The 24,819-nt window shown below is 39.9% G+C and overlaps 1 protein-coding gene across 1 annotated transcript; it reads left to right on the forward strand.

The window, feature by feature from the left end:
• The first annotated feature begins 1,202 nt into the window (after positions 1-1,202).
• On the forward strand, positions 1,203-23,845 carry SLC35D2 (solute carrier family 35 member D2). Its single transcript, XM_050913267.1, has 12 exons — positions 1,203-1,342; positions 3,788-3,821; positions 5,433-5,519; positions 8,356-8,423; positions 10,513-10,584; positions 13,118-13,186; positions 14,228-14,330; positions 15,725-15,817; positions 18,261-18,328; positions 19,096-19,174; positions 20,972-21,054; positions 21,678-23,845. Exons 1-12 carry the CDS (start codon positions 1,203-1,205, stop codon positions 21,778-21,780), a joined length of 999 nt encoding a protein of 332 aa, XP_050769224.1. The 3' UTR covers positions 21,781-23,845.
• Positions 23,846-24,819: the final 974 nt, after the last annotated feature.

The following is a 24,819-nucleotide window of genomic DNA, read 5'->3' on the forward strand; positions in this document are numbered from 1 at the left end:
TGATTTTTTTATTTATTTTTTTTTTTTTTAAATCCGCCCCCCCCCCCCCCCCCCCCCCCCCCCCCCCAGTCAGCTGTAATGCTTCAGGCAACTCGCAGAGTATTTCTTCAGGTATGAGTACACTGAATTGTACTTGGCTGTAGACAAAATTCAGACAGCTGAAGCAGTTTTGTATCATGACAAGTTTTGGGTAAAATACCAAGTAAAAAAAAATTGAGATGTGGAAAACTGCTTTTTGTTTTATTAAGAAGTGATTACATACAAGAAATCTGGAAGTGTTCAGTGCTTTGAAAGATTAAGTTGTAGTTTGGCATGACTTAACAGCAGAAGAGTGGATGTGCTGTCATTTTAATAGACGCTTTGAATAAAAACTTGGTTTAATTTTCAAGTTCAGTGTGTGCTGTTTGGTAATTGTTAAATACTTGGGCTCTTCCTTGTTTCTGTAAGCCTGTCAGCCTGACTTGTTGCAGAGCATGAAGGTACTTATTTTCCCTGTCTGTTGAAATTTGACAAGTTAACCACCCAAAGCAAATTTTTTAGGGCTTTTTTTACAGTTTGACAAATTTGTGATAAATCCTTTGAAGCCAGGCCCAGGCCCAGTGTGGCGTGGCGGCCCTCGCCCCTGTACGGAAGGGGCCACAGCCTGTGGAAGCCGTGCTGGCCTGAGGAGGGCTGCAGCCCTGGGCCAGACGTCTGCCCTCGGGTGGTTTGAACCTCTCCCTTCCCTGAGGGAGAGTGCTCAGAGGTGCTGAACTCCCTTCCCGCTAGACTGGTTTTAAAACAAAGCTGGTGCCGGACGGTGGCAGCGGGTACCGCGGAACCCCGGCAGCTGCCCTGCTGCCGTGGCCTCCCCCGCAGGCGGCGGCACGTCGCGCTGCATTGTTACCCCGAGCACCTTCCCTTTCAGCCGAGCCCCGAAAGGCCGCGGCGGCAGCGGGCTGGCGCTGCCAGAGAGACCCGGCTGCGACGCCGGGCCCGGCGCCAGCGGCCCCCGCAGGGGAGGCGCGGCTGCGGGACTCCGCGCCCGGGTTCCGCGCAGCGTCCCGCCCCGCCCGGGCGTGCCCTGCGGCCGCTGCCGCCGGCCCCGCCGCTTGGGGCCGGGCCGGGCCGGGCCGGGGAGGAGGCGCGGCGGCCCGGCCGGCCCCGCACTCGTGCAGCCCGCGGTGGGGCCCTGCCCGCCGCCGCCGCCGCTCTTCGCCGCCATGAGTGCCGGGAAGGCCGCGGGGGAGGCGGCGGGCGCCGCCGCGCCCTCGGCGCTGCCCAGGGTGCTCTCAGCCCTCTTCTACGGGACGTGCTCCTTCCTCATCGTGCTCGTCAACAAGGCCCTGCTCAGCGCCTACAGGTGAGGGCCGGCGGCGCGGGCCGGGCCGCAGGCCGCGGCAGAGCGGGCGGCGGGGCTTGTCCCGGCTCTGTCCCGGCCCGGCCATCCCGCGGGCTGGCGGCGGTGCCGCTCTGCCCCCGGCAAGGGCAGGTTGTACCTCGCTCCCGAAGCGGAGCGGGGCCGCACCGCACCGCCCGTCGGGGAAGCGTTTTAATTACCGTTAGCATAACCCAGGGGCGTTCGTGCAGCTCGGGTCCCGGGGCGATCAGCTGGCGGACCGGCACAGGCGCTTTAGCACTGGAGATGTCGGGGAATGTGCTGCGGTTTCTTCAATTTCAGACCCCGTTTATGCCGAGTGTGTACCACTTCTGCAACACCGCCCGACGGCAGAGTCCTTGGCAGGCATATTTTTGAAGCATGCCAGTCTTTTCCTCAAAGACCTTTCGTTATTCCTAGCGTCGAGGCTGGCATTCCGCTCGTCGCACCAGCTCAGACCCTTCAGGGAAACAGCGTTTCCCCTAACTGTTCCTGCCAAACAATCTTGTTACCTTCCTGCGAGCACTTTTCTTTTCTGAGGTAGCCAAAACCAAAAAGTGAACCTCAGAAAATCTCTTAATCATAAAAACACTGAAGAACTACGTATTTGACTTGATGGGGCATCCCATATGGAATTGGTGTCCTGTAGCTGTGATGATCTCACTGTTAATATTCTTTACTTAAATGGTTTGCTCTGGTTTTGCTGTGTTTTAGGTCATTATGAAGTGAAAACACAAAAGGAAAAAAGTTAAAAAGCAAAACTTGCTGTTATTGTCTAATGTTCGGTGCTATTTGAACACACAACAGCTGTATATACCATCTCCCAGAAATTATACATGAGGCAAGTTGAGATTTTGTGTTGTAGTGGTTTTCGTCGTACAATGTGCAGCTCCCTGTACGTCCCTGGCATACGTCTAGCACATCCGTGAAAGATATTCAAGGACAGCATGCCCATCAGTAAGCCTGAATTTTGTATAAAGAGCTTACAGCATTGCTGGGAATGTTTAGGGCTCTGCAAATCAAAAATGTCTGGAGAAATCTGTGTAGTACAGATGAGTGAAGTCTCCATATTTATATGGTGTAGCTGTAAGTACAAACCAAAACACAGTTCAGGTGTCACTTGATTATAAGTGGAAGTCCTGGGTTTTCTACTCTCTTTTTTTTTTTCCCACCCTCCCCCTGCCCCAGACCTCTGTTTCCTGGAATCCATTTTGCTAATGGCTGCTCCTACCCCTTTATCTATGTTATGACTCCACTGTCCTTATTGTCTTCCTGCTGCGGTTCAGAGCATTTCTTTCTTTTGCTAATACTATGTTCCCATCCCAGTGGTGCTCATCTCAGATGTACATTTCTCAGCACACCAAGCAGTAGTATAGAAGTTCCTGGTGGCTTCTGTGATAAATAGCCACAACCTCAAGCAGCCTTGATAAAGGAAAATTACAAAGCTTGTTGGGAACGTGGACCCTCCTTAGGCATTTGTTAGTGCAGATGTGCACAGAGAATGAAATGGGTTTTATTTAGATTCCCTGGATGTAGGTTTGTGTGTGACCATGCCTGACAGTGCAGTCCAGCAAAATGCTGCATGACCCCTGGGAGGCAGCAGGAGCTGTCACGTTCAGGGAGCTCCTAGACACCTAGGGCTTTTGGGCAAAGAAGCTCCAGACACTGCTGGTTATGGCATAAAGCACCCATCCATTGTAAATAACTTCTTTGCTTGTATTTCAATATGTATACAGAGAATTAGCAGTTACTGCAACACCTTTATTGGTTTTAACTTGATGTAGATTTAGGGGAAAAAATGGAGGTGCTCAGACTCTTCAGGTGTCCTCCTGAAGTTTCTGCTTTCTTAACATTGAAGTATCTATGCTTTCAGCTAAAGCTAACTGAAGTGGTATGGTAGGAATTCAGCTGTTTTAGCAGACAATAGGTGTTTCTACAACATTTACCTAGGTACTTTCTTTTCACAACAACATATTGCTGGTGTGTTTGGGCTGTGGAGATAAGCTTCTAAGTTAAGGGAAGTGCAAGAGATTTAACTTACTATACCATCTCAGGATGTATAGTGTATATGTGAGGCCAGTCAAAAAATTATGCATTGTTAGAGTTCTCCAAGTTCTCTTGAAGTTCTCTTGTAAGTTCTTTTCACTTACAAATATCCCCAAAACAATTAGCAATTTAGAATTGATCAGCTGTGCATATGCTGTATAATTTGGATGCAGCTTGTGTTCTGCTGGAGAAATAAAATATTAGGACTCCAATAAGCGTAGCTGTTCCTGAGCTCTTCTGAAAGACAGGCCAGTCATCCACATGTGCAGTTGTTGGCTTTGGTGCTAAATTTAAACTCCCCCCTCCCCTTCCCCCCCCTCTTTTTTTCCTTCTTTCTTTTTTATTTTTTTCCCTTAGTATTAAATATCTGTTTATACTTTTCAGCTTCCCATCACCAATGTTTCTTGGAATTGGACAGGTATGTTCACAAGTAAAGCATACTAAATGTACTCATTATTTTGTAAGTTAAACTAATGTTAGCATAGAGAGATACTTTAGAGGGGGAAATCCCTGTTATACTGCACTGCTCGTCTTCCGGATTAGATACACTGTGAGGAAGAGTGATTTGTTTTAGTGAGATTGAGGAAGTTTCAGCTCAAGTCAAAACTATTGCCTTGGAAGAATCATGTAAAGGACTGGAAATGCCATTTATTTCCCCTTGCAGAGTTCAGTAATTAAAAGATCTAGCCTTCAAAACTGTCAAGATTTATTCTAGCAAGTGCATAGATCCCATGAGAGTCCTTGAGCGTTTGTGGATTATATGCAGAGATATTGCCCCTATTTGTAGACAAACCATATATTTCCTCATAAATCTTTCCCCCCTTTCCCAGCAGTTTTCCCGTAGGACTACCACACAATTTTGGTTCTTTGTTGCCTTATTTACCTGTGGGCAATTTGAACTTCTGCAGCAGAAATATGTTTTTTGTTATTTTTGTTGTTAGTAGGCATCATAGTAAAACCAAAGTTCAAATGTTTGTGTACATGGTCCATAAAGAAGAACGTGTGACTTTGCAGAGGGATGGCTGGGAAAGATGGAGCCTTGAAGCAAGTGTTGTTTAGGCAAATATATTTAAAAGAGAGGATTTACTTTCTGCTAAGGTTACAAGCTAGGGGGTAGCAAGGAAGAGGTGAAAGCAGGGTACTGCAAGTCTAACATTTCTGCTGTTTGGTGCTGAAGAGAGTAAAATGTCTTGTAAAGTCTTTGCTGTGTGAGAGGGGGACTGAGAGTTTCACACATCCAGACTGCTCAAGGAACCACACATCATGTCTCAGTGGAAGCCAAAGACTAGAAAATGTGGCAATAATTCATGTTAAGGGCAATGATATGGCTTTGTTTCTTTGCAGAACCTAAGACTCAATGGCATTTCCATTTTTTGTTGACTGATCCTTCCCAGATTTCCCTGAATACTTTGTAAAGTGCATATAATAAGGTATAATGCTTTAGTCTGCAGAACATGACTCCACCCCATCCTCTAGATAGTCAATTATTGTATTTTTGTATAAGGAAAATTTTAACTTTTTTTTTTTTGCTCGCTGGGGCTAGCATTAACTCTTACGATTGATTGCTCAGATATTCTCCTTCATTCTGTCCATATCTTTATTATTTCTTCCTCATGTTGTCAACAGACTAATCAATGCACAACCTCTGTCTCACATTACCAAAAAAGCTGTAGGAGTGATTCTGCAGACTAAACAACACTCCGAGTGAAAATAGCATGATTATTCTGGGATCCTATCCTGTTTTATTTTCTCAGCTCCTTCTCAGCATGCATTGTTTCACAGGGTGCCGCTAATTTTCTTAAGCTAGTAAAGCATATGTCTATATTGTACTTTTAAATAAATAGCTGGCAAAATTGATAAGAATAAAGTTGTTCCAGTTTATTAATTGCGTGCTGTGTTGTTCTTTGAAAGAAATATGTAATACCTAGCATGTCAAATGCATATAAAGGTTTTGTCTTTGAAGCAGTTCTTTCATTCATACATTACAATTTTGCTCTTATATGACTTCTTGTTTTTTCTTTTTGTTTAGATGGCAGCCACTATACTTATCTTGTATGTGTCAAAATTAAATAAGATTGTTCACTTCCCTGATTTTGACAAAAGTATACCTGTGAAGGTAAGGATTACAGGTCCTGAGATTAAGAAGAAAATGTTACCTCCTATAGTGGCATTCTTTCATATGGAGACAAGATATAAAAGAAGAACAGACAAAATTTTGCATTTGTTTGTCAAATGTGATTATTTGTATCTTTGTTTCCTTTAATACTGGATTTGATCATTTTAATTTCACTGCAATATTCTGGCCTCTTGTTTGCAGAGAAATCTGGTGCCATTTTGTTATGCAGTACATGGGAAAGGGTGCTGCACCTTCATAGAGCTGGATGAACTCTTTCAGATTCCTGAAGTATTTTTCTGGATGTATAGAGCTCCCTGCGGGATCAATGGGAGATCTGTGTTTAAGAAGGAATTTTGATCACAGCATGAAGGGAGAAGGACTGCTTGGAAATTTGAATGGGACATGTGAGAAAACAATAGCAAAAGAATATGTGATAGACCAAAAACCCAAACAACAGTTGACTCCAAATGTAAGATTTATGTTCCATAGGAGAGGCTAAAATAATGCCCACTGAACACACTGTAGGTAGGGGCTAGCTGCATCGTACAGGCCTTAAATGTATATGGTCTAAAGAGGCAGGACAGAGAAAATATGAGAGGATCTTTTATTATCTCAGGTTGGGAACTAGGATCTGAAATTACTACAGCAATGATCCTTGTAGATTTTTGCATCCATGTGCAGTGTTGCTGGAGCTTTACTTTAATGTATAAGCCTGTGTATTTATGTCTTGTTGCAGGGTATTGGTCAGTGTTTGCTCAGAGGTACAGAGAGAGTTAGGTCCCAGCTCTGCTGCAGGGCTCAGATATCATAGCTTTTCAGGCCAGCATCTTCATTGCAGAATCTTGTCTTAGTATCAGTATGAGGTTTACTATGAATGTCTTGGAGCTGTTGGTGAATGCTGTTTATTCTTAATGCACGTTGAAATCATTGACATTTCTGGATGTAAAAATCTTATAGGAATATCTATATTCATCAATGATGAAATGGACAATCTTTATTTTTTCCAAAATATGAAAGAAGAAGGTTTCCCAGTGGGTAGTTTTGAGTTCCGCGTATAAACAACTTGTTGAGGCCTCGAGAAGTTTCTTCCCTCCACTTCCCCCAGTCCCACCACTCTTCCTCCCTGCTGGTGCCTTCACTTTAACATCAGTACAAAGGCATTAAAAAAATACAGCACCCATTTTTTTTGTCCTAATAATATCTATCCTTCGGAAGACTTTCCTGGGTATGCTGGGAGCAGTCAGCACTGCAGCATCCAGGACTTGCATATTGCTTGCAGTGCTGGCTTTGACTAGTCACAGTGAATCAGCTGGATTGCTCATTGTTGATTTCTTTACTTTTTAAAGCACCCTTTGACCAACTCTTTATCTTTTTGACAACTTTTTTTTCACTAAGATTGTCATTGCTTTTCACTCCCTGACTGGTTTATGTCCTCAGTGCTTTCAGCTAGGGTTTTAAAGCAGCAAAGTGCTTATTTTAGTGATGAAGCTTTGGAGTTCTTGACCCTTTTTAAGTCAATGTTTCACTGATCTCTGATGTGCTCGATGTTGTAATTTTGTCTTTACAGTAGACGAATTTCAGAGGAAAGAGAATGTAATGTCAGCTCTGTTTTCATCCTATGAATGAAAAACCCCAAATTTTTCTAAATAAAAATCTGCAGAAGAGATAGTGCATTACAAAATTTTTCCAAACTTATGTTGACAGGTTTAATATTTACTGTGATTTATACTGCTGTTTACTTTATAGTCCTGTTTACTTTTACTGTTACTTTCACTTAAAAGTTAACTTAGTTAACTACAGTTAACTTTTACTGCACTTTTCTCCTCTCTCCTCTTTGCTGTAAAAGAAATGCAGAATTTTTAACATAGGTAAAATGCAGCCCACTCCCCTGTATGCTTTTCCAGCACACAATACTTTGGGAGGGCACAGCCTCCAACACACACAGTGTCTCCTGAAGTATGTATAGGCACAACAACAGCAGCTATTACAGGTTAGGATAGAGGATCTGTTTTGTCTTTCCACCATTTCAGCTCCACTTGACTGATAGTGAATGGGACTAGATGTACACAGCACCTTTGTCCCCGCTGATTACTTCGGTTGATTTTAATCTTCTGCAGCTTCTCTGTAGTGGGAGAATTAACAGCTTTGAGCTGCGGCTGAGTATTGTATAGGGATCCCTGACTTCTTGTACATTTTCCTAAGGCTCTGAATTTCTGTTACTCTTTCTCTGTATTATGTGAGGGCCCATATGTTTCTGTGCGAGTCAGTCTCATTGTGGTAGAAGGTGGGACAGGTAAAGTTTAATTTACCCCTAAATACTTATCTTTCCTTCCTAGTATCTCGCATAGCATAATTTGTTGGGTAGATCTAAAATGGTGTATCTTCTAGGCATACTAGTGTATGTGGAGTACCTAGAGAAGCACAGCATACTTACAGTTTATTCATTCTTTTATTCCACCTGTTCTCTTGCTTATTTAGCTACTGTTATTAATATTACTTTTATACCTAAATTTCAAATGTTGGAATGGGTATTAATCTGAGGATTATAGTAGTTAAAATAAAACTGATTAACATTTACTCTAAATGGAGTCTGAGTCTCATTAGAGGTAGATTGCGACTCTTGTAATGAAATCAGTGAAGCAGTGGTCGTGAATGGTCGCATGAACAAGAGCTGCAGATCAGTTTGCAGTATATTTACATTTTTTTTCCTTAAAAAAACCCTTCTTTCTTGCTAAAAGTACATCTGATATTGCAGTTATCAAATTCTATCAAGTAAAGTTTCTCAACAGTGCTTCAAAACATAATAATCTGAGTTGTGCTTTTAATTTTATCACAGTTGTTTCCTCTGCCTCTGATTTATGTTGGAAACCACATAAGTGGATTATCAAGTACCAGCAAACTCAGGTACAGTAAATGGGAGTTATAAGTAGACTGTTTGGATTTTACCCTTTTCTTTTGTGAGGGTAAAAAATAAACACTAAAGAAGAGCATTGCATAGGGACTTAAATGCTTATGATGTCTGTCTGTCTGTCTAAACCCCTGATTATGAAATTCTTACCCAAACATTTGATCTGTTTACAAGTTGTGTGCTTCTTTTAAGGGGGGCTTAGCCAGGCCTGTACTGACAGAAAATCACAATACTCCTCTGTGACAATGAAAGTGCTTTCGCTTTCCCCTCACCCCCAAGCGTCCAGCTTTTCCTGGGTGTCCTAACCAGAGAGTTTGAAAGCTGTAAGAAAGACGTTTTTGAAGGAAGACGAATAAGGGAAAGATTTGTACCATGATGTTGGTGCGGGTTATTTAGGAAGCACTGAGATGGAAAAACTACTGGGTAGTGGGGTGGGGGCAGCGGCCTAGCCCTGCTGAGCACCAAAAGCAGGTTGTGGGGAGACTGCAGAAGGGCTCGCTGGCTCCTGTGGGCCCGTAAGCATAGATCCATGAGAGTTGCTTCCATGCTAGTGCTAAAAAGGTGTAAGTTATGTAGAGGACCTGCTGTAATAGATTCAATGGCCAAATTTTCTGTGGAAGAGGAGTGCAGAAGCGTGATGGCTGCACCAGGATTGGAGGATACTACCATTGATTGGAGCGCTACCATTGCGGCAGTTTCTTGTATGTTATTACAGGCTCCTGAGGATTTGGTAGGAAGCTAAACCAAAACGGAGAATTTTGCAGGTTTTCAGAATTTCATAACTTTGAGACAGATGCTGGGAGAGAAAATGTATTACTTTTAATTTGTTTACATTTCTTTATAGAATTAATTTTCTCTGACTAGCAGCATTAGACGCCTGATTCTGCAACTCTTTGTTGTATGCATTCAGAAGTTGTTCCACTGAAGTGGCTGTTCAGGCAGACACAAGGACTTTGGCAGTACTGTCCCTAGTAGCACTTCAGCCATTGTGAATATGGAAGTAGTTTCAATCCTGTAAAAGTTTGATTCATGGGTTCTGCTTTCCTGTTTCCCTAACTGTAACTTTAAAATAAAAAGTTTAGTAGGTTATTTTAAACATAAGCGCACCATCTCCTCCTCCTATGACTGACATACCTCTTTTAGATTTACTATTCATAACTAATTTTTGTAACAGAAAAGTAAGAATGGCTGCAGTGTTTCTACCATTAACATTTTGTTACATTGTGTTTTGTTACATTATGTGACATTGGTTTACATTATGGAATTTTCTGCCTTGTTTGGGTTGTCTGTAAGGTGTGGATGATCTTATGCATAACTTCAAAATGTCTGTTGTAAAGTGATTAAACTCTGTATTAGGATTTGTATCATTTATTAATGCAGTTGCTAACAGTTATCTTGAACAGAGGATTAATTGGTGCATATGGCCATGCTGTCAGATTTCCAAAGTGTCAGATGCAAGTGTTTTCTCAAATTAATCGAAAAGGTTTCCAACTGCATTACTTTGTGTAGACCAACAATATGTTGTTCAAAAGCAGCTGTTTGTTTGGTAGGTGCAGCTGGTCCCACGTTTCATGTTTCTTGTACTTTCTCTGATTTTTTCTTGTGGATTCATTTTACTTTTTGAAAGTAGAACTTGTTTACTAAGCATGTTTGCTTTGTATTTCATTTCTGTTATATGTTTTCAGAGACAGGTTTATTGTGTGTCCTCTAAGTTTACAATAGATATAATTTTTACTTGTCCTGCCCATGAATTCTACAGAAAGAATTATTTCATAGGGCCTATGCTAGGTAGAAAATAGCTTTTATATTCCATTTCACTGATGCAGAGGGACCTTTTAGAAGGTGGCCAGTTGCATTGTTTTACAAACTGACAATTCTTGTTATTTTTCAATGATTTGGTTATCTAATCTGCCTCTACTGTCAGACTGACATTTTTTTATATATGCTAAGTGGCTAGGAATTTGTTTTGGTTGCTTATTGCTGGACTAATGGTTTCATCCTCTGGTTAGTAAAATTAGATAAGAATTAGAACATAAAAATGCTGTTAATCTGATGCTATGCTTGGATTTTTTTTTTTTTTGACAGTTTGCCGATGTTTACAGTGCTCAGGAAGTTTACCATTCCACTTACTTTACTGCTGGAAATCATCATACTTGGGTGATCCTTTTTTTTTTTCATTTAAGATACCTTTATTTTAGATCATATCAAATGGATTACTTGTGGCATCTCGTCAGAATATTGAATGAGTGCTTTTCACTGACAAATAGAGAAAAGCAAAGAAAGTGGGTTTATGTAGCTTTTTTTGAAGACTTAGATACATGCGCTTTAGTGAATACAGAAAAAAAAATTTCAGCTTGCTCTCACACAGCTTACTCTCTTTACTGTTGCACAGGAATCAGGTAAGCAGAGCACAACTCAGACACTTTTAGCAGTTGTGGTTTGTGTCTCATCTCGGAGGCCCCTAAGCTGCAAACTGCTTCAAACAGACAGATCCTTATAGTGATGACAGCATGGCGGTCTGCTTATGTAGAGTAACTTCCTGGGTCAAGTCTAAAACCATACCAGTTTAATGAAGCAAAATGGTATCTACCAGTGTGCTGTTAGATCAGAAAACTCCTTTATTATAGCTACCTCCATTATTTTTAATGAGAAATTAAGAAGTGTGTGCTATTGCAGCTTTGGATCACTAGTTTCAGTTGTACTGATGTGGAAGAAGAGGAATATAAATACGTCATACTTTGTCACCGTCATAGTTCTATCCAGATGGCTTGTGCTTGGTTAAGGTGAGGTCACAAGGGGAAAAGCAGTTTGCTGAAGCTGAACCCAGGCAACATGAGAGTGATGGTCAGGGGAAAAGCTTTTCAGAAAGCCCCCAACTAGGCTTTCATCTCCCTTTGGCTGAAGCAGCAGTTGATCAATGTGATTCATATTTGGGGACGCTCTGGGATTCTTTTCTAGTTGTAAGTTCTCACAGGGAAAGCAAAACTTGCTATCTTCTCCTCTTGGCCTGATGACTCCCTCAAGCAAGTGAGCAAAATGTGAGTCAATGAGGTTGTCATCAGTTCTCAGCTGGACTACAGCGATGTGGTGGATGAGTGCAAGCAGTATCCTAACCTAAGGGAAGCTTAATTGCAGAATGCTGCATTCATACAGCCTGCCGCAGTGTATTTCCTCAAGGCTGAAAATGAAAGAACTCCAGAGAGTCTATGCTGGCTTACCTCAGCATTTGAAAAGCAGTCAAGGTTTGGGTTGTTACTGTTGAGAGTCATTATGATCAAAGCCTAAAATATCTAGAGACTGCATACAGCTTTGTTTTGGGGACAGTGGTCCACAGCTGTGCTCCTTTGACACACAGGATTTCTCCAAGAACATTGTACATTTTGTTTTGATGGATCTTTTCTCATAGGCCGGCTCAGAACTGGGAGCTAGCCTGAGAGAATGACTAGGGGAATGTCTGTAAGGCATATTGCAGTATGGTGCAAAAATAAGTACTTAAGACATTCTAAATAAAATAATACAGGTATAAGAAGCAGAATAGTTTTACAGTATGCTTTTCCCTACTCTGTGGCAGTGCTGATGTAGACGTAGTGAAGAATATCATAAGCTTCCGTGCTTTCCCCTTCAAGTACAAGTGTCGTGGTTTAACCCCAGTCAGCAACTAAACACCACGCAGCCATTTCCCCTTCCCCCCTCCCAGTGGGGTGAGGAGGAGGAAAGGAAAAAAAAAAAAAGTAAAACTCGTGGGTTGAGATAAGAACAGTTTAATAACTAAAGTAAAATATAATACTAACAATTATTAAATATAATAATAATAGTAATGAAAAGAAATATAACAAAAAAAAGGGGGGGGGGGAAACAGTGATGCACAATGCAATTGCTCACCACCTGCTGACCAATGCCCAGTTAGTTCCCGAGCCACGATCCACGCCTCCTCCCGGCCAGCTCCCCCCTGTTTGTATACTGGGCATGACGTTCCATGGTATGGAATTCCCCTTTGGCTAATTCAGGTCAGCTGCCCCGGCTATGCTCCCTCCCAGCTTCTTGCACACCTGCTTGCTGGCAGAGCATGGGAAACTGAAAAGTCCTTGGCTTAAGATAAGCGCTACTTAGCAACAACTAAAACATCAGAGTGTTATCAACATCATTCTCACACTAACTCCAAAACACAGCACTGTACCAGCTACTAAAAAGAAAGTTAACTCTGTCCCAGCCGAAATCAGGACAACAAGGTTTCAGTTTCACTTCAAAATAAGTATCTGTTTGAAAAGTAGCCCAGATAGTGTGCTGTACAGCATCGTCCCCAAGAAAGGTGAGATGAAAAACTACATGAGAGATGTGTAGTGATTTTCCTTTATTGGATTATTGGAAAACACTGAAATAAGTCAATTATGAATACCAGTACACAGTAAATTACAGTTTGTTCTAGCACTGTTACTTTAAACCTTTAATCTTTACTTTTAAAATTATCTAGTAGCAGAATGCTCACAATGCTTTTTCAATCTCTGTTCTCAGGCCAAAGTCTGACAGTGTGGCGCATGGTCAATCACATTGCTTCTTTAAGGTTACCAAGACTGTGCCCTCATGTTAAATGTTCTGTGATTACTAATTGCTTTGAAACTTTTCAGGCAGACAGCCATTTAATCTCCTCTTCAAATAATGAAAATGTGAACTGTCTAATTTTTGTCTACAGGAAACGATACCCACTGAGTATTATAGTCAGCGTATTTGCCATCATTCTTGGGGCTTTCATAGCAGCTGGGTAAGGTTTTAATTTGTTATACAAAGTCATGTTATGAGAGGAGGAACAACAGGAGGATTTTTTCCTTCTTAAGTGCCAAGTAAACCTAAGTTGAGATCAGTTACTCTAGATAAAGTTAACTTGGAAAATCTCTCTACTGACATCATTGGGAGGTGCAGGACTACAAAGGGAAAAATTTAACTCCAGCTGGAAGTATTTGGGTGCTTCTTTTCCTCCCCCTAGGTTTTCCATGTTTGCAGGATCATAAATGAACCAAGTTAAAACTGTGTGAGGAATGCTGCTTTTATTTCATAGTATCAATGTATTTTAATAATCTTAGGAAAATATATTCTTGTTCTGGATAGAAAGACTGATTTTTTGGTTATCAAATATTGTTTTGAGTTAGGCAATGTCTATGTTTTTTAATCACTTTGAACAAGTTCAAATGTGAGATTAAGTTCACAAAGCACTCATATGCTAATCTCTTGTGTTTTCTCTCTATTTGAATATTCCTTTATTTAACTGGAAATGTAATGTTATTTTTTGTTTCTTGACTTTGCTATGTACAAAGGTAAATAATTTCCACGTGATGTGACTTGGATAGAGCTATGTCCTGTTAAATGAATTACCCTATATCCATGAGGTAACTAGTCAAAACAGAAAGGACAACAATATGTCTGGTCTGACTGTAAAAAACAAGTAGTCAGACTTTATTTCCTAGCTACTTTTTGTGTTAAAAGAAATAGATAAGTATACTCAGTAATAATTGGACAGGTTGTCAGGATTGAAACAGATGGAATTTTTCAAAGAATGAAAACTGAACATTTCCTGCCACTTCAGCACTGAGTACTGGGAACTCTCTGATGACTCATTTGTGGTGGTCCTGTGACTGGAGAAATGTGAAGTACTTTGACTTACAAAGGTGGCTTAAAGCAAAACCTGTGACTTGCTGGAGTTCTCAGGATTTGCATTTCCTCATTTATGATATTTCTCTACATAAACAAGGTAATGCAATGCATTGTATACTGTTTGCTTATTTACTATATAATATTTCTTTCCCAGGTCTGATCTGTCTTTTAATCTGGAGGGCTACACCTTTGTATTGCTAAATGATATCTTCACAGCGGCAAATGGAGTTTACACAAAGCAGAAAATCGATCCAAAGGTAACTAGGCTGATTACGTTGAATGTAACATTATGACAACATGGTAACAGTGGGTTCCTTATTGTATGACTTTATGAACATACAGTTATGAACTAATAAATAGTTTCATTTGCTTTCATATTTCAGTTGATATATGCATCCTTAATACAGAACAGCCTGGGAAAAACTTGTTATTAGTATCTCAGGCCAGGCTTAGATAAACAGTGTATTTTATTTTCTCCCAAGTCTTTTAGGCAGAGTTTGTAGTGGCTTTAAAACGTTGCTTTTGGCTAAAAAAATAAAATAAATCCAAACCAAAGGCAAATTGTTTACCTGTAAACGTGATATATATATCTAAGGAAGATGACTTTTTGACTAGAAACACAATTTAAGTGAGGTTTATGTAAAATAAACTTGTGGGTTTACAGAGACCTGTCCAGTTTGAGTCAATAACCACAACAACTGGTGTCTTTTTTGGCTATCTAGAAGCAAGTCTACACCAAACCCAGGTATGCCAAAGAATTAGGTGATACCTTGATACATTATACTTTATGTACACATTGAGCAGGCTGCTCTTCAAATATAGTGCCATGAAAACATACTAAGCCATAGCAAAGAGCAGTCTTGGAGATGCTGGATAGAGGTTTTGTCACTGACTTTTGTGGTTTAGTCTGTACAGTGGAAATACATGTCTTCTAATAATCTCAGGAGTCACACTGAATCCAGACTCTGTATTTTTCTTTATGAGCAGCACTTAACAGCCTCACACTTTTCTTCAAAATATGGGGTTTCATTTTAAAGCAAGAGATAAGCTGGAGAGATTTGCTAAGTAGCATGGCTGAATCTGGAGGAAGGGAAGGCTGCTTTTTCATTCCCCAATCTTCTGCCTTTGTGTCAAGCAAGTTAACCAACATGATAAATGGCACCCCTCAAGTTGCTTGAAGCTACATCAGTTACTAGTGATTACAGATGCTGCATCTAAGAGTCAGACTTCATTAATTTTCCTGTTATGCTGGCCCCAGGGAGCCACCCTGTGCCCCATGCTTTCATGGTTGATTTACAGTAGATGGAATGGGTAATCCCTTGGCCAGGCAGAAGCTTATGTGGAGTCTAACACAAAGCAGTTCTGGACCGGTGCCTTGGGAAGTTTCTGACTAGCTGGTGTTGTATAGAAACTGTTTAAGGTATAGCAGAGCAGTAATATTCTGCTGAGCATACAGACAAAGTGACTGAAGTGGAAACTCAGCTCAGTACTAAACACTGAATCCAACTATCGCAAGCTTGTATTTTAAATTGAAATGTATTATGTTTTGTCTGCTCATTGACAATAATGTCAGAAGGATTGCCAGAGTAGTGTTTAGTATTTTGCTCCCAAATGGCTTGTAATTCCAAACACCATGTTTCATTTTTCACAGGAGTTGGGAAAATATGGTGTCCTTTTCTATAATGCTTGTTTCATGGTGGTTCCAACAGTTATTATTAGCTTTTCCACTGGAGACTTTCAGCAGGTAAGGAGCAATATTGCATATCTTAGACTGATAATGGTATTTTGTTCCTTTGTTTCAGTTGGGGGGTGGGTGGGCTTTTTTTGTTTGTTTGTTTTTAAAGAGGTAATCCTACCTCCATGTTAGTGACTAGTATTTGAAATATGTGACTTGGACTGGCCCTTCACAGGTAAGAACTTTTAATTATTCACTCCAAGGAGAAGCTGAATGTGTGTGATAGCCCTTACATGAATCTTTGTTTAAGAACTAATATGTGACTGGGGACTCTCAGGTAGAGCAATTGGTTGGGAATCCAGCTGCATTGTGTGATTTGCCACATGCTCTAAAATGAGATTGCAAATACCAAAACCAGACAATTTCCAGTCCTTCTCTCATTCTGATGCACAGAACAGATTCTTGTTTAGTCTCAGTCTAGTTTAGTAACCTACATTTTACATTCTCATAGAACGACAGCATGATTCTCCATAGCTAATCATAATACAGTATAATACTGTAGGCAGTATGTCCTGGCACGTGAAGTATCAGACCAGGAGGTTTGTGTTTTTCTGGCTCCCTCACAGACTTGCTGAGTTGCCTTTTTATTACCAGTAAAATGAGTCTAGACACTTGTATTCCTCTTTGGAAATGTTTGAGATTTGCCGCTGAAAATTGTTACAGAGCTTGGGGGTGTCACAGATCATGCTAGTATCTTACGTTGTGTGGTGTTGTGCCCTGGACTCACATGATTTTGTCATTGTGTTCTTATAAGTCTGCTTTAAGTGGAAAAATTGTCATTCTCTGAAAATGATGGATTTAGATATGCTCTGAGTGCGAAATCTCTTCGTGTGACATCAGTCAAGTATGACCTTGCGCCAATTTAGGAAAATGCAGCTGATGCCCTTCTTGGCAGACGTAGTGGGGGCCAAGTTTGTATGGTTGCAAGGTTTCAACTGCTTTCCCAGCAGACAGGGCTGGAGGCATTTTGGGAGGACTGGACAGGGAAGTTTACCTTGTCGCTAGGTTTATTCCATGGGAAAAATAAAGAGTGTGTTGTGCCCACATGATGATTTGGCACGAACAGTTTAATGCTTGATTACCTGAAAAGAATAAGTAAGTATCAGAGAAATGCATAGTGCCTATTGTGCATGCACATTGGCTTGGTCACTTAATATTAAAAGTGCCATTAAATGATGTGGATAACTAGTGTCAATGTGATGCACAGAGATTAAATCACAGAAAAAAGGGAGAAAATAGAAAAATACTGATGACAAGTCAACAAATCATTGTAGATGACACCTGTATTTGGCAGATTTTCAGGCCATAGAAGTTGGCTTGCTTTTACCTTAGCAGAGCTTTTTGCCTTGATCCATGGCAGACAATGCACAGCATGTATCTTTTGCCAGTCAAAATATCAGTACCGTGTCTATGTGATAGGGGGATTGCTTCTGCTCCTCTAGCTAGTTCTGGAACGGTAGCTACAGCATCTTGTAGAGACTGCAGTTTGTGAGTGTCGCAGTTATGCACTTCTCCTTCACCAGCTGGCTGACTAGGAGGACAGGAAAGCATGATGCAATGGAAGAGAAAGGAAGCCCCAGGGTGTCTCTCTGTAATACTTTGCAGTTTGTTGTTGCACACCAGCACAATTGTAGCAGGGCAGAGCTGCCCGAGATCCCTCTAATCTATTACCTCAGGTGGTGGAGGCTCAGCTAGCCACAGCTTAGCATGGACCAACAGCCTTTATCCTGTTTCTCAGGGATGTGTTCAGCCTTTGCTGAGTTATGTGCTGATACAGATGACTTCAAACTAACCAGATTAAAATGAGGCATATCCTGGAGTTACTAGAGATGGAGAAGAATCTGTGACATGTTTCTTAGTGACTGTTGTGTGGCACTGTGTGTTTGTTTGCTGCACATCACTAAGGAGCAGACTTCAAAGTGATGATTTAGCCTTTTCATTGACCTTCATTGATGAGAGACCTTAGTAATGCTTATTTAATCTACTTTTGAGCTCAAAAATCCAGGCTTGGACCTTGAAAGCTGTTCATGAATGAATCGATGGTATGAAATAGATTTCAAGGAGATTATTTATTTGCTTTTTCTCTCTGTCTCATATCAACACTATTTATTATATAATATTAATCAGAGTGTTGGTATCTGTATCAATAAATACAAAACCACACATTCACTGTATTGTATTTATATTCATTGCTTGCAGTGTGCAGTTGTATATCTGCACTGCTATACGTGTTACAAGAATGTGTCTAGGTATCATGGATGCTGTCATCCTGTTGTCTCTGAAGTTAAACGCATCAAACTGTTTCCAGTAGTAATATAAAAGTTTTGTAATTATAATATGACTCAAATGTATTTTGTGATTTTGCACATTTTCATATTAATTACACTTTATATGTGTTTACAGTTGATTATATAGCACATAATTCTCTCTCTCTTTTTTTTTTTTCAAATAGGCAACACATTTCCAGCACTGGACAAATTTTTTATTTGTCTTTCAATTTATTCTTTCCTGCTTGTTGGGGTAAGGACACAGGGCAATCAAGTAAGATGTTTTAATGACAGTGTTTCAAATTGCAAATCTCAAATGTAAGACTCGCTAATAAGTTATGTTAAAATTCAAAGAAAATGGCTTTTTGCTCCCAGGCTTCTGTCTTGTCTTTTAATTATTTCTAATAGTGTAAATAACTGTTTCAGTACTATCTGTGTTGTTGACCTCACAGTACAGTGGTCAACAACATGACATTTAGCTTTTTACTTTCTGTACTCAGTATCTCTCTGCTGGCCGTCTCTTCTGATTATCTAACTTCTTCTTTGCAATTAAGAGAATGTAAGCCCTTTAGTATAGGAACTGTTTCAGTGCGTTTGTTCTTTAAAGTACCTGGAGAAGTATAGGAGACTCAAAAGTAATGAAACAATGCTTTGTTCCTGTTGGGACTGCAGAGTCAAAGGAAGAATAGAAAAATGAGTTGGATCCTGTTCTGCTCTTTCACACGTCACCAACCAAGGGGTCAAACTAACTTCAAATACTGCCATTTAAGAATCACAGAGAATAGGGATGACTGCTAGAGCTCAAGCAGCACATTTTAACGTGTATTTTGAGTACTCTCTATATGCACATCATTAACTTAAAATACAGATCCACAGAATCTTTTTTTAGGGTTTGGAACAGGTGGGATTGAAGATCCCAGCAAAATAGTGATCCAGAAAATGTTGAACATTTCAAAGTGTTGCTAAACTTCTGAGCTCCCTGGGAGGAATTTATAAAATTTTCTCCTTTACTTCATTTAGGTTTCTCTTGATGTATTCTACTGTCCTATGCAGTCATTACAATTCTGCGCTCACAACGACAGTAGTTGGTGCGATTAAGGTGAGTTATGGAGCAGAAGAAGGGGATGAGAATGCTCAAATTGACAGGGAAGAGCATTGTCTCAGCAGTGATCCTGATTATGCTTTGAGCTGGAAACTCAAAATGAGGGCTAATACTGAGACACTGCTTATGCCATACAAGGTCACACCACGAAGTGACCTTGTTTTCTTCCATTGAAGCTCAGGTATTTCCTACAAGAGAAACTTGAACCACTTTAATTAAAAGATGTACATTTAACCACATTTATTAGGTACTGTCATCTGCTTCTGTTCTTTATAAGGTTACTGTGAGTTAGTCAAGGTGGCCTGGTGCAAATCCATTGCAAACTGATACAGGCTAACCCACTTTGACTTTGGGCTGAACTAATTTCCATTGCAGCTAATACATAGGACATTCGTAGATACAGAGTAATGGCTAAGCTGTAATAAGGAGTGTATTGCTTTATGGTTAACTGCCTCAGCCTCTGTGTGAGAACTTGTATTCTAGCAGAATGGACTGTTTAGTCTTGGTTTGTATAAATTCTGGTCAATTTGATCAACACCAAAACATGCATGTCTTAAAAACTGAACTTGGTGTCCTTACAGTCTGTTTTCTCTAACCCAGTTTAATTTAAAACCAGTGCAGCTTCCTTTGTGTAGATGAGGCCAGCATGTCTGAGCTGGGAACATCACTGACTGCCCAAGCACCTTTTTGTAGGCCAGTTTGGAGAGAAGCACGGAGCTGTAAGCTGGAAGAGTTTTAGCAAAAGAGAAAACTTGTGCAGGTGTGGGCCACACAACTATCAGAATCCAAACTAGCTTAGGCACAGGAATAGCAGTCCTCAAGGTGCTCCCTTGCATGGGTGACTAAGGAAAACAATACCTCCAGCATAGCAAAATCCGCAAAAGGAAGATGGTACTTCTCTTTCTACAGTTGTTTTTTTTTGAAAGCTGGCAAGATTAATCTAGTAGTTTTCATTCTGTGTCCCTGAAAGCATTCTTTTAAATTTTATATGTCTGCATTGAACTGTTAAGATAGAGCAACACTATTTCTATTTTCTGAGCAGTAGTAGTCTTCGAGATATTTTGAACGGCTTTAAAGTTGAGAGGCACTTTATGATGCAGTAGTCCCCAGTAGAAACTCGTAGAAATGATGTCATTGTCCAGGCTAGCTGCTAAAATATTTGAAACCAACGAAGTGTTGGTAAAATGATCACACAGTTCTATAGCTTTCCTTCTGTCTATAGGGGACAATTTTCCCAAAACTTGATGGGGGCGGGGTGAGAGGTAGAATCTTTAACTTTAAACTATACCTCCCTTGAACTTGAGCCAAGTGCTTTCAATGTACATTTAGTTGGCAAAGTAAGGAGTAACCCTTTTAAAGCAATAATAAAGACCTTTTATTGTAACTTTAAAGCGTACTTTTTATGCTTGAGAACCCAAAACCTGCTTTTAAGAAATGGGATTTGAAAGGAGCCTTCCAAAGATTAAAAAGAAATACGTTTTCAGAAGGTGGCCATAGCTCCATTTTGCCTAATATCAAAGAGCTGGTTTTCTTTTTAAATTTTTTTCTTTCTTTTCTTTTGAGAAAGTCACTCTCAGTGCATTGCGTGCATTTAGAAAACATACTGATTTTATTACTTTGCTGTTACATTACCCATAAGGCTGATGTCCTGTGAAACTAATTTAAATGCTGATTTTAGAGTGACCAGCAACAGACTATAGCTATTTCCTTAGAAAAGTAAATTAGTTGATATTATTTATATTCTTGGAGATGAAAACTGACTTCAATAAATGCATGGCTTTTGTTTCCTTTCAGAATATATCCATCGCTTACATCGGAATGTTGATTGGTGGAGATTATATATTCTCCGTGTTAAACTTTATAGGGCTAAATATTTGGTGAGTGGAACTTGAATAGCCTTTATTTGTTAAAGCTGAAAATTTCTCAGTGAGAGATAGTTTTATGTTTTGTTTGATTTGGCCCACTGGGTTGATGCAGTTTTGAAACTACTGGCCTGAGGAAGCACTGCCTCAGGATGTAAAGTTCATTACAATTAGTTATGTCTTTTCATGTCTGTTTTCAGATACTGAATCTTACTGTGGTAGGATCTTAACTATGGAAACATGCCTGCAGTTTTACTATGTGGGATTGAGTTAATTCTTTTTTTATGAGCAGCAGTTCTGAGCTGTGAGGCTTCGAAGTAAAAGCCAAGTGGTGTGGGAAGTGAGAACACTGACTGAATGAGTTGTGCCCATTGAATATGAGTTATAACTTGTGAGTTGTTACTTTTTGTGCCTGGATGGACTGTTATATCTGTTTGTATGAATCTGTTGGAGCAACTGATAATTGATCTTTGTCTGCTTGGTGCTAGTTTCTCAGATGGCTTACATAGCTCTGAGGCACTCCTAATTTATGCTAGCTGGCATTCTTTAATCCTTTGGAAGGAAAGGTGCATACCTATAAAATGGTATATAACAACATCAGGTATCTCTGACACTTCTGTTCGTTCTTTTTTCTTTAGTATGGCAGGAGGACTGAGATACTCGTTTTTAACCTTAAGAGGAAACAGCAAGCCTACGCAACCTGGGGATGAAGAGAATGCACTTCCTGAGTCAAAGAGTTAGCCAAAATGCCTGTCTTGAAAGAGGCTGAAGATACAAGTTTGTTTAGCATTGCTGAGAACTTAAATAAGTATATGCTGGAACATATTTGGAGCAAGAAAAAAAATCTACCTCAGTTGCCACAGATGTGCACACAATTCATTGGTTCAGAAATATTCTTGCACGCCATGTTTTCTACATGTGGACAAGTTTAATTTTAGCTTTTTTTACACCATGAGCTAATCTATAGGAAGGAATGCCATGAGCAAATCTCAAGTTGTAAATTTCTTCATTTGCCTGTATTTTGGTGCTATTTGTACTCAACAAGATCTGTGAGTTCTGTTTCAGTATCTGCCAGTACTCTCTGAGGCAAAACTCCTTGTAAAGATTATGAGGCTTGTTTCACCATTGCCTTATGCCATATGCAATCTTTGATATCAGTGAAGAGATGAAAGATGCTAGTGATTCAGAATGATGCCAAGTATGCATTTCCTCTTGTGTAAGTGATGTAGAGTGTATGGGACAAAGAGGAGATGTGCCCTCAGATTGTTCCCTGTGTAAGTGTTGACTAAAGAATTCAGGATTTGGCCTAATGTGTTCAGTATACATTGTGTAGACATTCTCTCTCAATCTTTTCCTCACCCTCAATAACATCATGGTGTTCTGCTGCAATTGTCACTATTGTTGTAAGTGAACCCTCATAACTTTGCTGCAGGATCAAGGAGAGAAGGAAATTGAGAGAGGCTTTTTTTAATATTTAAAAATATTTTTGTGTGTGTGAGCCAGTACCAAGCAGGTGATTAGGAGAGATAACAAAGGTAAATCCATTTTTGTTTAGGTACATTCATCTTTTTATATCACAGTCCCCTCCTCTGATGTTTTGTCTATAACTACCTTTTAATGCTGCAGAGAAGTGATGCTACTATGTACACACTACAAGAGGGGAAACTGATAGATATATGGAAGACTAACTTGTGTTTAAATGAAGAGAAAGGATCAGTGTCCTATTGTGTCTTATATATGCAGTAAAAGCTTGTCTGGTGCTAGTTTATGCTTAAAATTCGGAGCAAGGAATCATAACAAGCCCAGGGGGTTGCTACAGTGGGCAAGGCTGGTCCAGTGGTTAAAAAAAAGGTCCAGAATGTGGTGGTCTGGGTTCATCTGGGACATCAATGGCACCACTCTGTATCTTTATTTTCTTCTCTGAAAATACAGTTGAAAATGCTTACCTGTTTCTCTGAGGATATAGTGTTAATCTGTGAAAACACGGTAGAAGCATTGCAGCGCTGGAAGACAGCAGAGTAATTAATCTTGTTGAAGTTCTCAAGTCCCTGCAAGCATGAGCCAAGATTTTTTAAAATAGTCAAATCAAAAGAAGACTTTGGAAGACCTTGACATGGAACCACGGTGGTCTAATGACTTGTTTGATCCCCGCTTGAATTAAAATACATCTAAATCTGAAAAGCATTGCTCTGTGTGTAACACGTGAATGACCCGACTGGATTAGATCTAAGAAACATGTGAGTAGCTCACACCAGAAGCTTCAGGGAATGACTGGGCTGCCCACTGCCTGCGTGGGTCTGAATGGCAAGAGGAGCAGTGACTGCAGATACTAGAAGTGGAATTTAAGGGCACAGTCAAAGTGGAAACAGAAGTCTGAGCTATCCAGTTTCTCACAGCTGGCTAAGAGATGTGACTTCCATTTTCTACCTATTGAAGAGACAGGGAGGGAAAGGGTTGCTGCAAATATTTTAGAGAGAGCTTCTGTTTTTAAAAATTTCCTTTATACTTAAAAAGCCTTCAATATTTTTGAGTGTATTCTTTCATAGGACTCCTCTTTCTCCAGATCATCTCTACCTCCAGAACCCTAATTATTGAACCTCAACTCTCTGCAGTGGGACAAGGCATTGGAAGGTTTTCATTAATTACAAAAAGATTATGAGAGCCATTTGATTGCAATACTGATGGACACACAATGGCACCTGCTAAGTAAGATGTAGTTCCCACAAAGGAACAGCTACTGTATGCATTTAATTAATTAATATTTTGCTGTACCTTTTATAAATAAAGAGATACAGATTATGGTTTTAACAAGGTTTTCATTTTTTGTGTAGATGGACACATAAAATGCTCTCAAGCACACATGCATAGCACAGATATTTGCTTTCTATATGATCCGCTGCTATAGTGTACCTGAAGTAGTGTCATTAGTTCATTCTGTGCCATAGTGGAAGTGATTTTATTTAATTCATTGTTCATGTCATGTTTTTGAAGTGCTTCAGACTTAAGACTTCTCAGCTAAAATATAGACCTGATTTTCACAGTCTTTATGATAGTATTACTCAGAATCATTTAAAAATAAGTTTAGGAATAATGAAAAGTAGGGACTATCTAGAAGAACTTGCAAGTGCTTGCATCCTTTCACAAAGCAACTCAGCTTCAGTCACTTACTATTTTCCTCTGTATTTGTGGAGATAATGTTGATTCCAGTAAATTTGCTGGTTGAAACTCTGGGAATATAGGCTCAGGCAGGCACAACTATCACGTTAGATTTTAGGCAGTTACGGAAATGGCTATTTCATTCAGAACCTCAGTAATTGTGTTTTTCATTTAATAAGGTAGTAATTTAAAACTGATTTCTCTTAGGATACATCTGTAGGTTGTCCTAACTTTACTTTTCTACAGATTTCATATTAGCTTAATGAAATGTTGAAACAGTTGTGAAACTAGATGACTTATTTCCTGTGTGAAGCTTCATTTTCTTTTTTTGGAAAAATAGTAAAAATGGTTAGAGAAAACATTAGTCGTCAGAATACATATTTAAAAGAATTAGTAAGTAGGTTAGTTTTAAGAAATACTGGATTGAGTTCTGAAAGTCACATTCCCTCGTGTCTTGCGATTACATGCTTCTAGCTACAAAACTTGATTTTCAAAAGTCAATCTAATATTTTTAAAACTTTTTAAGTTCTACAAGTGGCAAGGTGTATTTGCAAGGGAACATACAAAGAAACTTAAAAATGGTAACTGGACTGGAAAGGAATATTGTACTGTACATTGATCTGT

The sequence above is a fragment of the Gymnogyps californianus genome, chromosome Z (genome assembly GCF_018139145.2).
Source record: "Gymnogyps californianus isolate 813 chromosome Z, ASM1813914v2, whole genome shotgun sequence".
Taxonomy (NCBI): Eukaryota; Metazoa; Chordata; class Aves; order Accipitriformes; family Cathartidae; genus Gymnogyps; species Gymnogyps californianus.

Coding starts and splice junctions, on each gene's coding strand:
- SLC35D2 (XM_050913267.1), top strand. CDS start 1,203: ATGAGTGCCGGGAAGGCCGCGGGGGAGGCGGCGGGCGCCGCCGCGCCC. Junction 3,822..5,432: donor TGTTTCTTGGAATTGGACAG/GTATGTTCACAA, acceptor CTTTTTGTTTAG/ATGGCAGCCACTATACTTAT. Junction 21,055..21,677: donor TTTATAGGGCTAAATATTTG/GTGAGTGGAACT, acceptor TTTTTTCTTTAG/TATGGCAGGAGGACTGAGAT.